Source organism: Eretmochelys imbricata, chromosome 19, assembly GCF_965152235.1.
Source record: "Eretmochelys imbricata isolate rEreImb1 chromosome 19, rEreImb1.hap1, whole genome shotgun sequence".
In the NCBI taxonomy this organism is placed as follows: domain Eukaryota; kingdom Metazoa; phylum Chordata; order Testudines; family Cheloniidae; genus Eretmochelys; species Eretmochelys imbricata.
Window position 1 is genome coordinate 10,928,093 of NC_135590.1, and position 14,311 is coordinate 10,942,403.

The following is a 14,311-nucleotide window of genomic DNA, read 5'->3' on the forward strand; positions in this document are numbered from 1 at the left end:
AGGTTTCCGCTACAAAACTCACAGAGTAACTCAACCAACAGCCTTCCCCGGTCCACACCGACTGCGGGACACAGAGGCCTTCCCCTTCCCACCCACAGGTAGCTCCCCCATTAATTCAGCCCTCCGCAGCAATCACCAACCTGAGCCGACTCTGATAACGGCACAGAGCGGCTGACTCCAGCCCCCCAAGAGTCAACAGGGGAGAGGGACGACCCCTAACACACACACACACACACACACACACACCAGCTCCCGGAAGCGGGTCTGGGGGGCAGAAAAGACATAGCAGGGGGAAGGGAGATCCTGCTCAGTTACTTACCAGGCAATAGGTGTGTCTCCAAGATCCACTGGTGGAGTTTTTAATATATATATAAATATATATATATATATATATATATATATATTTGGCTCTCCAAAAAAAAAAAAAAAAAAAATCAAGCAACAAAAATACCCCCAAAAACAAACACACTGGGGAACAAAAAATAAAAGAAACCCTCCAAAACAGCAAAAGTGGCGGAAGAGGGGACGTAGCCAAGTCCTCGGTCGGCATCCGTGAGTTTTTCGTTCGAGTTCACAGATCTCATTTATTTTTGTAGAAAAACCAATCAAACCAACCAACAAAAAATCCCAGCCCCCCTCCCCCCAGCCCCTCCCGTCGCTGTCCCGAGTTGTGTTCTGCTGCCTTCCCTCTGTCAGCTCACACGCATGCAGGCGGGGGCGGGAAGGAGGCGGCTGCTGTCCGATTGTCTTTCTGCGAGAGGCGGTGGAGCAGGAGGTGTGTGCGGGGGGGGACGGGGGACAGGGACGGACACGACAACACGGCTTGGTCCAAAAATCACAGCCACGTTGTTCAGAGACGGAGCGAGTTCTTATTGTTAAAAAAACAGGGGGCTTCTCTCTTCCTCTTCTCTGCTTTCTTTTTCTTTTTTTTCTTTTTTTTTAGAAAAGCAAACAAACAGTTCTCGATCTCAGTTAAATACAGAACTTGAAAAGTGTTCCAGAAAAAGTGCTGGCTAAATTAGCTCTGAAAAAGAGAGAGACAGAACAGCGGGGTGAGAAGAGGACACAACAAACACAGCCTATCCCCTTGGAGATTACTGATGATACGCGTTACGGTCACCCCTAGACAGCTCAGTAGAGATCAGAATCCATTGTGCCGGGTGCTGTATATACACGTGGTGAGATACAGCCCCTGCTCCAAAAAGCTTCCGGTTTTAACAGTAACCCTGACAACGGGCCCGATTCTTGTTTACACTAAGGCCCCTTCACACGGCGTTGGGAGCGTAAAGAGGCCATAAAGTCCATGGGAATGTGAACTGCTCTTCCAGAGCAGCATCAAGTGGCCAGAGTGTAAATGAGAATCAGGCTCACACGGTAGGAGAAATGAAAGACAAATTAAAAAGACAAATGAAAGCCCCATTTTATGCCGAGAGAGACTGGGGCAGTGAAATAAGTGGCCTGTTTTGCAGACGAGCTCAGAACTCTTAGGAAAATCTGGCTCCAAGTGGCATGCTGAGCGCTGGGCATTTCAGGAGATCCAGTCCTTATTCATATGCTAAATGGGAGCTGGGCCTAAGTGACATGCCCAAGGCCACCCAGGACATCTGTGGCAGAGTCAGCTCTCCCAGGGCCCACAAAGACGGACCTACCCCTCTCCCTCTGGCTTTCCCCTGGCTTCAGTGGAGTTACTCCTGATTTATACCTGTGTGTGTGTGGGGAGAGAGGAGGCCGATGTTAGAACAGAGTCTCCCTGTTCCAAACCATCTCACTCCCCAGAGAGCGGAGATCCCAGCCCACATACCTTCCAAATCTTGCCCTCAGTTAGTTTATACCCAGGAAGAGCAGTTGAAGCCAATGGGCCTTTTGCACCAACCTGGGCCATAGATCTTTACATCCTGGGCCCTGCCCATCAAGTCTATATAGTCTGGGTCAAGGCTATTTGCTGGATTACACCTACTGATCAATAACCTCCCATGTCCTGCCTCTGGCCGATCTAATGACAAACCGTCCCCGTCAATGCCCCTCAGCCCTCGTGCAATGTTCTGCATGGGAAGCAATGCTGCTCCTGTCAGCTGGTGCCTGGAAGTGAAAGGCTGGATGATCTCTATTGTGAATAGGGCATGGAGCATGGTCTGGGTGCAAATGGACTCACTGGGAAAGGGATCAAATAGCCCGGGGCGGTGGCGGGATGGGGAAACAGGGAGCTCTCCAAGCCCTAAGTGGCTATGGAAACCTGGGGCCTGGAACTAAGCTTGGACCACTGGTTGGGATGCTTAGGCAAATTCCGTGCGAGGAGATGTAGGGGGAGCAGGTGCAAAGCAGGGCAGGGCTCTCCTCTCTGCTGTAGCCCGCACAGGATCCTCAGAGCCTCCTCGACAGCCCGGAGGGATTGGACAGTTATCACACTCTGCAAACAAATGCACAGTCCCTCCTAGCAACCCAAGCTCCAGAGAGCCAGCGAGGATAGCTGGCTCCTGACAGCACCCTGGGTTCAAGTTTGGGGATCAGGCTTTCCCATGGAAGATAACCCCACCGCAGCTGGAAGGGTGTCCTGGTGCTTGTGCATAGCCACTGGCTGGCAAATCCAGGGGGGTAGGATGCCCAGGTCCCAGTTACAGAAAGGTGAGACCAGCCCAAGGAGCAGCCAGTTCTGTTCTGAAACCTCTATGGCACCGTCGAGGTGGATACACAGTCCTCTCCCTGCACCCTGATCCTCGAGGGACGGCTCTCCTCTACATACTGCAGCTAGACGCATAGAGACGCTAGCATCAGGGTGTCACCTCCCCGACTGGGTAACGTGAGAGGTCCTGTGCCCATGTGTCGGCAGAAACACGAACACGTGAGCAGCACCGGTTCCGCTCTGGGCATTCTCGCGGGACCCCGAGCCTGTCACCTGAGCCTTGCTGGGGGATCCGCTCCCCAGCCCAAGCTGAGCTCACCCCCCCAACCATCCATTCATTGCCCCCCCCTTGTCCCGCGGGGCTTCCCCCTCCATTCCTTCCCTTGATCCTTGCCCCCTCCCGCTTTATCCTCCAAGATTAGCTGTGCTCTCCCAACGTGGTGGCCCAGGCCTGCGTCCCCAGGCATTAGGGGCCAAGCTCGGTGCCTCCCCTCCCCCCGAACCCCCCCAGAACCTACCCTGTAACAAAACCTCGTTGTCCGGTTGGCACTTTAGATGACACTACAATGAGGTGACTGTAAAAGTGTCCTCGGGGTGTTGCTCTACCATTGGACCCAAAAACCCGCTCTTCTGGGCCGCGGCCATGATCGGATGCCCTTGGGGCGGGAAGCTCGGGTACCTGTAGTTGTCCTGCAGCTGCAACATAGAGTCTCTCGGTACTGGGGAGATATTCAAGTCATTCATCAAGGGGCAAGCGTACGCCCCCCGGTGGTGAGCCCTGGCCATCTCGAGAGGCTCCTTCTCGCCCTTGGAGGTGTTGGTGTTGCTCAGGTGGGGGTTGAGGCAGGAGGCGTCAGCCCTCCCCATGAAGTCCACCAGCAGGCCGGCCCCGGTTTTGTTGTCGTAGGGGGGGCTCCTGGTGCTGGAGTTGGGTGAGTACCAGTAGCTGGGGTTTTTGCAGCTGGGGGAGTCGTAGAGGGGCTGAGGCATGGGGAGGTCTCGGCAGGCCATGTGCGCGGGGTGGGGCAGGCCGCTCCCCGGCATGCTGTGCTTGAGTGATTCGCAGGCCGGCAGCTTGCGGATGTCGCTCGGCCGCAGGTCCTCCTTGAAGGCCAGGGTCGGGGAGCAGTTGGGCGAGAAGGCTTTCTGCAAGCTGGCCTCGAACACAGTCTGCTGGTTCGGGGCAGCCAGCTGGTGTGGCAGGGCGGGGAAGTGTTTGCTCTCCAAGTCCGTCTGGCCCAGGCCGGGGGAATCGCTCTGAAAGCCTTGGACGAAGGTCCCGTCCGAAGGGGTGGAGGGGTTCATGGAGTAGGGCCCAGCGTAGTCGCCCGGCTCTCGCTCGCCGAGCCCGAAGCCCCGGGATTGGGAGGGGAGCGGGGACATGCTGCTGTCACCGCTGTAATAATCCAGCCCCAAGTCCGTGCTCTCTTGAAACAGTGCGTTGACCTGCTGGGCTTTGGTGGGGAACTTGGCCTTCCCCGTGCCCCGCTCCTTCTTGGAGGCGCAGGCCCCTCGGGAGCCTCGTGGTTGCCTGGGCCCCGTGCTCCTCTTGGACGGATACACTGAGGAGGAGGAGGAAGAGGAGGAGAAGTTCAGATGGGAGGCGTCGAACATATCTACCTTCTTCCGCCTTCCCCGCCCGGGCTTGGAGCTGCTTTGGAACAGGACGCTCTGGTTCCAGTTGTAACCCGGGGCCGAGGAGGCCTCGTTCCAGTCCATCATGAGCTTCTCCAAGCTGGACAGGCTGGACTGGCCTTCGCTGGACGAGGCCTCGCTGTTGGCCCGCCTGTACCCAGCTGGCTGGTTGAACTGGGTGCTGTCAGAGGAGGACTCAGAGAAGGTCTCCGAGACCGTCTGCTGCTTGGCCTTCTGGGGGGTGTAGTTGGAGATGTCCAGGATGACGTTGGGTTCGTTGATGTGGCACTCGAAGCCCGGGTTATAGAGCTGGCTGAAGGCCTCGGAGCTCCAGTCCAGCCCACCGTAGCCTTGTCGGAAAGTCCACTGGGCAGCGCTGGGGAACTGTCGGCAGTTCTCGGACGAGGGCTGGAAAGAAGCTGAACCTTTGGGGACCATGTAGCCGCCGGGGGACACGGTGCTGGCCCGGCTGTCGCACCTTAGGGGCGTGTGTGAGGAGCCGGAGAACTGGCCTGGCTCAGAGCTGGTGAAGAAGGAGGCCTTGCTGAGTGGCAAGCTGGGCCCCACTGTCTGCTGGGCGTAGCCAGCGCTGTGGGCGCTGCTGGGGGACGAAGGGAGGCTGTTCCCGCTGCCGTAGGCGAAGCTGCAGTCCTTGTTGTTGGGACAGTCTTGGGCAGCGGGGTACTGCTTTCCCGGCTGGAACATGCTGGAGGCCGTCACACTCTGCCCCGAGCCGTAGCTGCCATACTGGGCGTAGCTGGCGGTGGCGGTGGGGTGAGCGGTGGGCGACCTGGAGACGGCCGAGGGCGGCACCAGCTTCTGGAAAGCGTCGGCCCCGCGGCAGTCTGAGGCGGCCTGGGAGACCCCGTAGCCGGCTGCCCGGCTGTGGGAGAAGGACTGCCGGCTTGGCAGGACCGCGTGGAAGGGTGTCTCAGTGGTGGTGGCAGCAGTGGGTGTGACTTTGGCGCTCCTGCCTGGGTAGGAGGCCAGGCCCCGCTGGCTGGGCATGGCGTTGGGCGGAGCTGTGTAGGTGGCCGAGGACTTCCGGGACTCGGACCGCGAGGCCGAGAGGGCAAAGTCCAGCAGGTCCGAGGAGTCGTCCGAGTCCAGCAGGGAGCGGAAGTAGCCGGTGAAGAGGTTGTGCCTCTCCTGGTTGACCTCCGCCTGGGAGGATGGGTTGCTCCCGGTGAAGAAGCCGGCCCGGCTGGAAGAGCTGGACTCCAGCGCCGAGGAGTGGAACGCCCGGGACTCCGCACCTTGGTAGCTGCAGTTCCTGCTAGCCTGGCTGGAGAGGTGGCTGTGGTGGGGCGCCCACGGGCTCCCCTTGTCCCCGGCCCACTCCGAGGTGCTGTCACTGAAGTTCTGGCTGGGGTTCTGCTCTGGAAAGAGCACCCCATTCTTGCGGGCTCGCCTCTTCCGCTTGGGCTTCCCCAAGGGATCCGGCTCTGGCCGGCCCCTCTTGCGCGGGTGGACGGGGTCGGCGTGCACGGCCGCGGGGGCCTTCTTCTTCTTCCCGATGCCCTCGAAGAAGTCGCTGAAGGAACAGCGGGACGAGCGGGCAGCATGGCCCCCTCCCCGGCCGCCAAAGCCCCCCGCCTTGCCCCCGCGCCGGCGGAAGCCCTGTACCCTGTGCAGGAAGTGGGAGATGCTCTGTGTGTCGGGGGCCTGGTGGATGGACTCGGGCTCACTGGGGGTCCAGCAGCGCGGTGGGGAGCAGCGCCCTGAGCATTGGCTCTGCCGGTTCAGGAAGGCCAGCTTGGCCAGCACATCTGAGTAGTCGGCCTTGCTGTCGTTGGTGTCGGCGATGTAGGAGGGCTGGGGCGAGGCCAGCTTCTGCTTCCTCCTCCTCCTCTTCTTCACCTCCGGGGTGGGCTCCTTGGGCTTGCCTGGCCCCAGCAGCAGGTTTTTGGGGGGCCGCCCCCGTTTGCGCTTCAGGATGATGGGCATCTCCCCAGGGGGGAAGACCACCACCACATTGCGGCCATTGTTCTTCATCTTCAGCAGCGGGGTGGGCTCCATGGACGTGCGGGCCGTCAGCTCCTTGCCCTCCACGCTCAGGTTGCTGCTGAGGGAGGAGACCTTATAGGTGGTCTTGTTCCTCCTCCCCAAGGAGACGGGGATCTTGGCCATCTTCACCACCATCTTGCGCACCCCACGGCATTTGCCCTTCTTGGCCTGCAGGGCGGCCTTCTGGACGTCGTCGGCCTCCGGGGCGGGAGCCGCCAGCAGGATGGATACGCTGGGCTCGGGCGGCCCCGGGGCTAGCTCCGCTGGCATGGCCAGGGGAAGGACTCGGCTCTCGGCAGAGACCTCCACCCTCCGACCCCGCCCCGCCCGCCGCCGCCGCCCGAGCATCTTTGGTTTGTCTGTTCTGCGCAGCGCGTATTTCCGGTGGTCGTCCCCGCCCCGCCCCGCGCCCCGCCCCGCGCAGGAGCCCCGCTTCATCACCTCCCCCAGTTGGCAGCTACTGAGGCGGGGCTGGAGCGGATGGGACCCCAGGGGCTCGGCTGCCATGAGCTGGGGCTGCGGCTCCAGCAACTTGGGCAGGGGCCCTAGAGACGGAGGGTCCAGTAACTGGGCTTCGGGATCTAGCAGCTGGGCTTGGGAGTCTAAGAGCTGGGGGTCCAGTGATTCGGGCAGAGTATCCAGGGCCTGGAGTCCCAGAGGCTCAGACAGGGGCTCCAGGGACTGAAGCTCCAGAGACTCTGACAAGGGCTCTAGAGATTGGAGCTCCAGAGACTCGGACAAGGGCTCTAGAGACTGGAGCCCCAGCGACTCTGGCAACGGCTCTAGACTCTGCAGCTCCAAGGACTCGGGCAGGGGATCCAGAGTCTGGGCATCTAGTAGCCGAGGCTGGGACTCGAGAGACTGAGAATCTAGTAACTGGGACTGGGAATCGAGCTCCTGGGCTGACAGCAACTGGGGCTGGGGCTCCAGAGACTGAGACTCCAGCAACTGGGCCCCTGGGCAGCCCAGAGAGGCCAGTTCGCTCAGTATATCTGCGTCAGCCAGCTCAGAGTAATCCGTGGTGTCTGGCTCGGAGCAGCTGGCTTCGTCTGGGTTGCCGGGTGGCTTCGAGGCCGGGGCAGCGCTGCTCTGGCATCCTGGCGGCTGGGGACTTTCTCTGCCCCCCTCCATCTCCTCCTCAGAGGGGGCCGGGTGAGTCTGCCTGGGTGGCTCAGGTTTGGCGTTGCACTGTGCCACCCTCTCCTCCGGGCTGCGAATGCTGTTGGCCAGTGTGGCCGAGGAGAAGAAGCTGTACTGGAGATCTCGGTCCCCGGCACTGGCCGGCGTCCGGCTCTCCTCACTGGGGCCTGGGTGGCTGTTAAGCCGCAGGTTGCCGCAGTCCAGATGGACGCCACTGTTCTTCAGGTCCTCAGAGAGCCGGTTGAGGTCCTTCATGATGTCGATCAGCTGCACCACCGGGTGGAGGTTGATTCTCCCGTTGCCACACTTGCTCTTCAGCAGCGAGACGATGTTGTCGACGTTGCAGCGGCCAGAGGCCAGCGTCGCATTGGAGAAGGTCTTGGGGGCGCGGTCGTGGGTGGCTGTCTCATCCAGGCCCCCCACCAGGATCCGGGGGTCACTGGCACAGCCCAAAGCGTTGGTCGAGGAGAAGTCCTCTCCCTTGGTGGGACCAAGGGCGTGGAGGCTCTGGCACCTGTCGGCCGGGTCCCCATGGAGCAGCGAGCCGGACTGGTGCTCCCTGCCCAGCGCCGGGCAGGAACCCTCAGGGAAGCTCAGCACGCTGCAGGATAAGGCCTTCTCTGCTGGGCACGCTGCTGGCCTCTGCCCAGGATGCCCTGCCTGGTAGAACTTGGGCTCGCGGACGTAGTCAGGTGAGCTGCGGATGGCACCAGATGTCACCACTGGGCCTGGGGGCTTCACGCGCATCCTGAACTCCTCCTCTCCTGGATGCCTCTTGGTGGAACAGTTGCTGACATGGGTGTCGGAGAAGCCAATGCATGGACCTGAAACAGGCAGAGAAGCAAAGTCAGACTCTTAATGCAGGGCAGGGCAGTCCTGAGCCAACTAGCTTGGCACCCTGCGGGCTTCCAGTGGAGGGGTGAATGCTCCATAAAGCATGGTACAGCGATGCCTCCTGGGGAGGGCTGGAAGGGACGGACGTGGTACACCTGGACCGTCTCTGCCGGTGTTTGTCCAACCTGTTCTTAAAAAGCTGCAAAAACAGGGATCCCACAAGCGCCCTAAGGTTCTTGATCCAGAGCTGAGCCCCCCGAGAGCTGGAAAGCGTCTCCTACTAGCAAAGCTAGATCCCATCACAAACGCAATGCTGTGATACCCCCCACCCCTCCCCGACACAGAAGCCACAGCCGATGCCCGCTAGCAAAATCCTTCCCCCGCAGCGGAAGCCTGCCAGGGCCAGACCCCTACCCATCTCTATGGCAGCATCCCAGGAATCCCTGGGGCCCCCTTACCCACAGAGCTCCCTGCCCCAGCTCCGGTACGGGGTCAGCACTGAAATCCCTTCTGGGAAGAGCCCACCCGCAGGGGCAGGGAAACGGGAGCTGCTGGGAATCGTTTACAGGAGTGAGGCTGCCGATACCAAACTGCCCCCCAACCAGTCCTGCGGCTGCCCCACAGCTGGGCCACAGGGCCCGGGCTGGATGAAAGGCCCCAGGAATGGCACTTACCCTCGGCCTTGCTGCTCCGGCTGTTACACTTGAGCTCTCTGCAAAGGGAAGAGAAGAGGCGTTTAGCCCAGAGAGCAGGACCTTCCCTGAACAGCCTGCAGCTTAGATTCAGCTCAGAGACCCCAGCCCCGTGTCTGCACCTCCCACCCCCTGATTCCTCTCCCCCACCCTGGACAGCTATCTCACTCAGAGCTCCCCCAGCTGGCACGGGCTGTAGATTTCTGATGTGCCCATCACCAATGGTATCGGGGCCACAGTAAGAATGCCACAGCGGGGCCGCTCTGATGGAAACCAGCGTGTGTTGCATATGCCTATGGCATGGGCTGGATTTGGCCCAAAGCTCTGGGACCGAGGCAAGAATTGAAGGCGTCTTGCTAACCCTTTCATTTGACGCAAATGGTCTGGTCTCAGGCTGACCCCTGGCTGGCCCCAAGGGGGACATGCCCTTCTGCTGCAATCGGGCAGGGTAAAACCAAAGGAGGAGCATGGGATTTGGGGCTCCGTGCGCTCCTTTCCAACACAGATAATGCACCTGACCTGTGCCAGGCCTCGCATGGCTGAGCTACGGGCTGGGGATGTGCCCCGGGCCTCGCACGGCTGAGCTATGGGCTGGGGATGTGCCCCGGGCCTCGCACGGCTGAGCTACGGGCTGGGGAGGTGCCCCGGGCCTCGCACGGCTGAGCTATGGGCTGGGGATGTGCCCCGGGCCTCGCACGGCTGAGCTATGGGCTGGGGATGTGCCCCGGGCCTCGCACGGCTGAGCTACGGGCTGGGGAGGTGCCCCGGGCCTCGCACGGCTGAGCTACGGGCTGGGGAGGTGCCCCGGACCTCGCACGGCTGAGCTACGGGCTGGGGAGGTGCCCCGGACCTCGCACGGCGGAGCTACGGGCTGGTGAGGTTCCCCGGGCCTCGCACAGCGGAGCTACGGGCTGGGGAGCTGCCCCGGGCCTCGCACGGCGGAGCTACGGGCTGGGGATGTGCCCCGGGCCTCGCACGGCTGAGCTACGGGCTGGGGATGTGCCCCGGGCCTCGCACGGCTGAACTACGGGCTGGGGAGGTGCCCCGGGCCTCGCACGGCTGAGCTACGGGCTGGGGAGGTGCCCCGGGCCTCGCACGGCGGAGCTACGGGCTGGGGATGTGCCCCGGGCCTCGCACGGCTGAGCTACGGGCTGGGGAGGTGCCCCGGGCCTCGCACGGCTGAGCTACGGGCTGGGGAGGTGCCCCGGACCTCGCACGGCGGAGCTACGGGCTGGTGAGGTTCCCCGGGCCTCGCACAGCGGAGCTACGGGCTGGGGAGCTGCCCCGGGCCTCGCACGGCAGAGCTACGGGCTGCGGAGCTGCCCCGGGCCTCGCACGGCGGAGCTACGGGCTGGGGATGTGCCCCGGGCCTCGCACGGCTGAACTACGGGCTGGGGAGGTGCCCCGGGCCTCGCACGGCTGAGCTACGGGCTGGGGAGGTGCCCCGGGCCTCGCACGGCGGAGCTACGGGCTGGGGATGTGCCCCGGGCCTCGCACGGCTGAGCTACGGGCTGGGGAGGTGCCCCGGGCCTCGCACGGCTGAGCTACGGGCTGGGGAGGTGCCCCGGGCCTCGCACGGCGGAGCTACGGGCTGGGGAGGTGCCCCGGGCCTCGCACGGCTGAGCTACGGGCTGGGGAGGTGCCCCGGGCCTCGCACGGCGGAGCTACGGGCTGGGGATGTGCCCCGGGCCTCGCACGGCTGAGCTACGGGCTGCGGAGCTGCCCCGGGCCTCGCACGGCGGAGCTACGGGCTGGGGATGTGCCCCGGGCCTCGCACGGCTGAGCTACGGGCTGGGGAGGTGCCCCGGGCCTCGCACGGCTGAGCTACGGGCTGGGGAGGTGCCCCGGGCCTCGCACGGCTGAGCTACGGGCTGGGGAGGTGCCCCGGGCCTCGCACGGCGGAGCTACAGGCTGGGGAGCTGCCCCGGGCCTCGCACGGCGGAGCTACGGGCTGCGGAGCTGCCCCGGGCCTCGCACGGCAGAGCTACGGGCTGTGGAGCTGCCCCGGGCCTCGCTCGGCGGAGCTACGGGCTGGGGATGTGCCCCGGGCCTCGCACGGCTGAGCTACGGGCTGCGGAGCTGCCCCGGGCCTCGCACGGCGGAGCTACGGGCTGGGGATGTGCCCCGGGCCTCGCACGGCTGAACTACGGGCTGGGGAGGTGCCCCGGGCCTCGCACGGCTGAGCTACGGGCTGGGGAGGTGCCCCGGGCCTCGCACGGCGGAGCTACGGGCTGGGGAGGTGCCCCGGGCCTCGCACGGCTGAGCTACGGGCTGGGGAGGTGCCCCGGGCCTCGCACGGCTGAGCTACGGGCTGGGGAGGTGCCCCGGGCCTCGCACGGCTGAGCTACGGGCTGGGGAGGTGCCCCGGGCCTCGCACGGCGGAGCTACAGGCTGCGGAGCTGCCCCGGGCCTCGCACGGCGGAGCTACGGGCTGGGGAGCTGCCCCGGGCCTCGCACGGCGGAGCTATGGGCTGCGGAGCTGCCCCGGGCCTCGCACGGCGGAGCTACGGGCTGGGGAGCTGCCCCGGGCCTCGCACGGCGGAGCTACGGGCTGGGGAGCTGCCCCGGGCCTCGCACGGCTGAGCTACGGGCTGGGGAGCTGCCCCGGGCCTCGCACGGCGGAGCTACGGGCTGGGGAGCTGCCCCGGGCCTCGCACGGCTGAGCTACGGGCTGGGGAGCTGCCCCGGGCCTCGCACGGCTGAGCTACGGGCTGGGGAGCTGCCCCAGACTTTGCATGCCTGAGCTACGGGCCGGGTCTTGCACCCCTGAGCTACAGGCTGGGGATCTGCCTGGGTCTTGCATGTCTGAGCTACCCCTGCCCTTCGGCTGGGGATCTGCTCCAGCCTTTGCAGCCTGTCCCATGGGCAGGGATGCTGCCCCTGTTCTTTGTACACCTGCTCCACAGTCCCTGGACCTTGTGCACATTTTCCAGCCTGCTCCTTCAGCCTCCTGGTCCCTTTGCACCAGGCCGAGAGTGACAAGCAGCCCACACCAAGGGAAAGGGCTTTGCGGACGTACCACCGCTAGGTGTCCCCTGTGAGCTACGGATCCTCCTCCAAGTGTTTATGCATATTAACCGGTTAAGCCTGTGCACTCCTGGATTCCTTCCCCACTGCCCCCTCCCCTTCCCCGTCAGCAGAGCTACTCCCACCTACTGCTTAAAGTTTGCAACCTGCGCTCCTTGTGGCCTGAGAGAAAGCCCCTTTGTATTCCCCTTTGTGCCCAGCCAGCCAGCCCTTTCCTTCCACCCAGTCGCCTGGAGAAGCAAGCACCTGGCACTAAGGTTTGGAAATGGATCAATGACAGCCTGGGCGTCCCCTCCCCCCGTCCTGGGTCTGCAAGGAAGGAAGGAAGGGGACGAGCGAAAGAAAAGTTCTTTGTTCCCAGCTTTTCCCGAGGATGGATGGGCCCGGAGTGGAGATGCCCCAGGCCCCATCTCCCCCCGCGCCCCACAGGCAGTGCGGGGCTCTTCAGGGGACATGGCTTCATTCATCCTTCCAGAGCAGAGAGGGCCGGGGTCTGGCCCCTGGCGGTCAGGCCAGGGACCCTCGTCAGCAGCCTGAGGCAAGGGGAGAGACCCCCATGTAATGTCCCCCACCTGGATGGGCAGCTCGTATTGCAATGAGGGGGGCCCTCACCCCCACCACCGAGCAGCTCTTCACCCCCACACACCCATCAGCTGTCCCTTCTGGATGGCTGGAACCCAGCCCCACCCCCAAGGCCAAGCTTTTCCTGGGACTTAACCCCCGTTCCCTGAAGAACTGTACGTAGACGCGTCGGGGTTCTCCTGTCGCTCTGGTCAATCCACCTCCCCGAGAAGCAGTGGGTAGGTGAACGGAAGAACCCTTCCGCCCGCCCAGCTGCGTGGGCACTGGGCATCAGGGCTACTGAGCTATGACTCACAGGACGTGGGATTTTTTGCAGGTAGCCAGGTTGCCCTGCATTTTAGGTGGGCAGCCAGGCCTGCGCTGAGCCGCTCCCTTGGAGCCACATGCTGCCAGGCTGGCCGGACCGAGAGCACCCAGAGAAGCGGGAGGCTCTCCCGTCCGGCCCAGTGGGGTGTGAACGCCAGCACGATTAAACACGCAGCAAACACCCCCCCGCGCCAGGGCTGCAGCTGCGAGGCTGGGGTGGGACCCCGCAGGCTGCTCTCAGACTGGGCCCAGCTGTTCCGGCCTTGTTGCTTTAAACAGGCTAAATAAGAGGAGCTGCTGGCTCTTCCGCGCCCCCCGCACCACCCTCTCTGCCCCAGCCCACATAAGGCAGGAGTCTTTCCTCCCTCCCCCCAGCAGCACCAAACAAAACCCATTTGCAAGACAACAGGAGAGGGGGAGGGGTTGGTCCGCCCCTCCCTCACCCTGGCAGGAAAAGGGCACCTTGCCACCGAGGGGCAGGGTAAATCAGGGAGGGGTGGGCACACAGCCTCCTTCCCCGGGGGCTGGAACTGTGCAGGAGGCTAGGACACCCGAGGGCCAACTTCTGCCCCCTCCTGCCAGGCCTCGTCCACCTTGCCACCGAGGGGCAGGGTAAATCAGGGAGGGGTGGGCACACAGCCTCCTTTCCCGGGGGCTGGAACTGTGCAGGAGGCTAGGACACCCGAGGGCCAACTTCTGCCCCCTCCTGCCAGGCCTCGTCCCTCCTTTGCACCTCCTTTGCACCCCTCCTTCTCGCTCCCTGTTTAGCGTTCCCCCCTCCTCCGCCCTCCTGCCCCCTCCCCAGCTTTCAGGTGTGGTTTTCAATGGCTCCTGCCCTGCTCCGAATCCCTTCCACCCCCGATAGGGTGACCAGACAGCAAATGTGAAAAATCGGGACAGGGGGTGGGGGCTAATAGGAGCCTATATAAGAAAGAGGCCCCGAAATCGGGACATCTGGTCACCCTAACCCCCGAAGCCCCTCCACCGCTCACGGGAAGTTGCTGCAGCAGGAAGTGACCTCAGCTTTTTGGCAGGCCCCGCTGGGCACTGTCGTGTGCTAGGCCCGGCTGGGCGCTGCGCCATGCTCTCCAGCACCCTCTGCGGGCTGGGACGGAAGGCCCCCGTCTCCACCCCGCCTGCCCCAGCTCGGCCATTTCAGCCCCACCGCGTGTCCCCCCTTTGTCAGCGTCGTCTGCCCCACGGCTCGGCTCAGGCTCCTGGGGCCTGCCTTTCACACACCGGCAGGGGCCCTGGCTCCCCTTCCTCTCCCGCCCCCTCCCCTGGAGAACACCCGGTGCTTAGGGCTGCCGTTTCCAGGCAACGCTTGGCCAGATGTGGAGTGAGAAGGGTCAGGATCCCATGGAAAAGCACCAGAGCCAGCAGGGATCAAACACAGCGTGCGGCTGTCGTTATGTGCGGGGCGGGAGGAGAGGCAGTGCGGGCCAGTGGCTGCAGCGGGGGGGACGGG

General features: G+C 63.5%; 1 protein-coding gene across 5 annotated transcripts in view; it reads right to left on the reverse strand.

Moving 5' to 3' along the window:
* Positions 1–393: 393 nt before the first annotated feature.
* Positions 394–14,311, reverse strand: part of AHDC1 (AT-hook DNA binding motif containing 1) — a 106,181-nt gene continuing 92,263 nt past the window's right edge. For 4 of the 5 annotated variants that reach the window (XM_077837969.1, XM_077837968.1, XM_077837967.1 and 1 more), the window contains 3 exons: positions 8,911–8,948; positions 3,139–8,226; positions 394–1,024 (listed from right to left, as the gene is read on the reverse strand). In XM_077837969.1, the coding sequence (XP_077694095.1) occupies positions 3,182–8,226; positions 8,911–8,948 (5,083 nt within the window). In that variant the 3' untranslated portion in view covers positions 394–1,024; positions 3,139–3,181. The remainder of the gene's footprint in view (positions 1,025–3,138; positions 8,227–8,910; positions 8,949–14,311) is intronic. The other variant, XM_077837970.1, reaches the window with a different exon arrangement.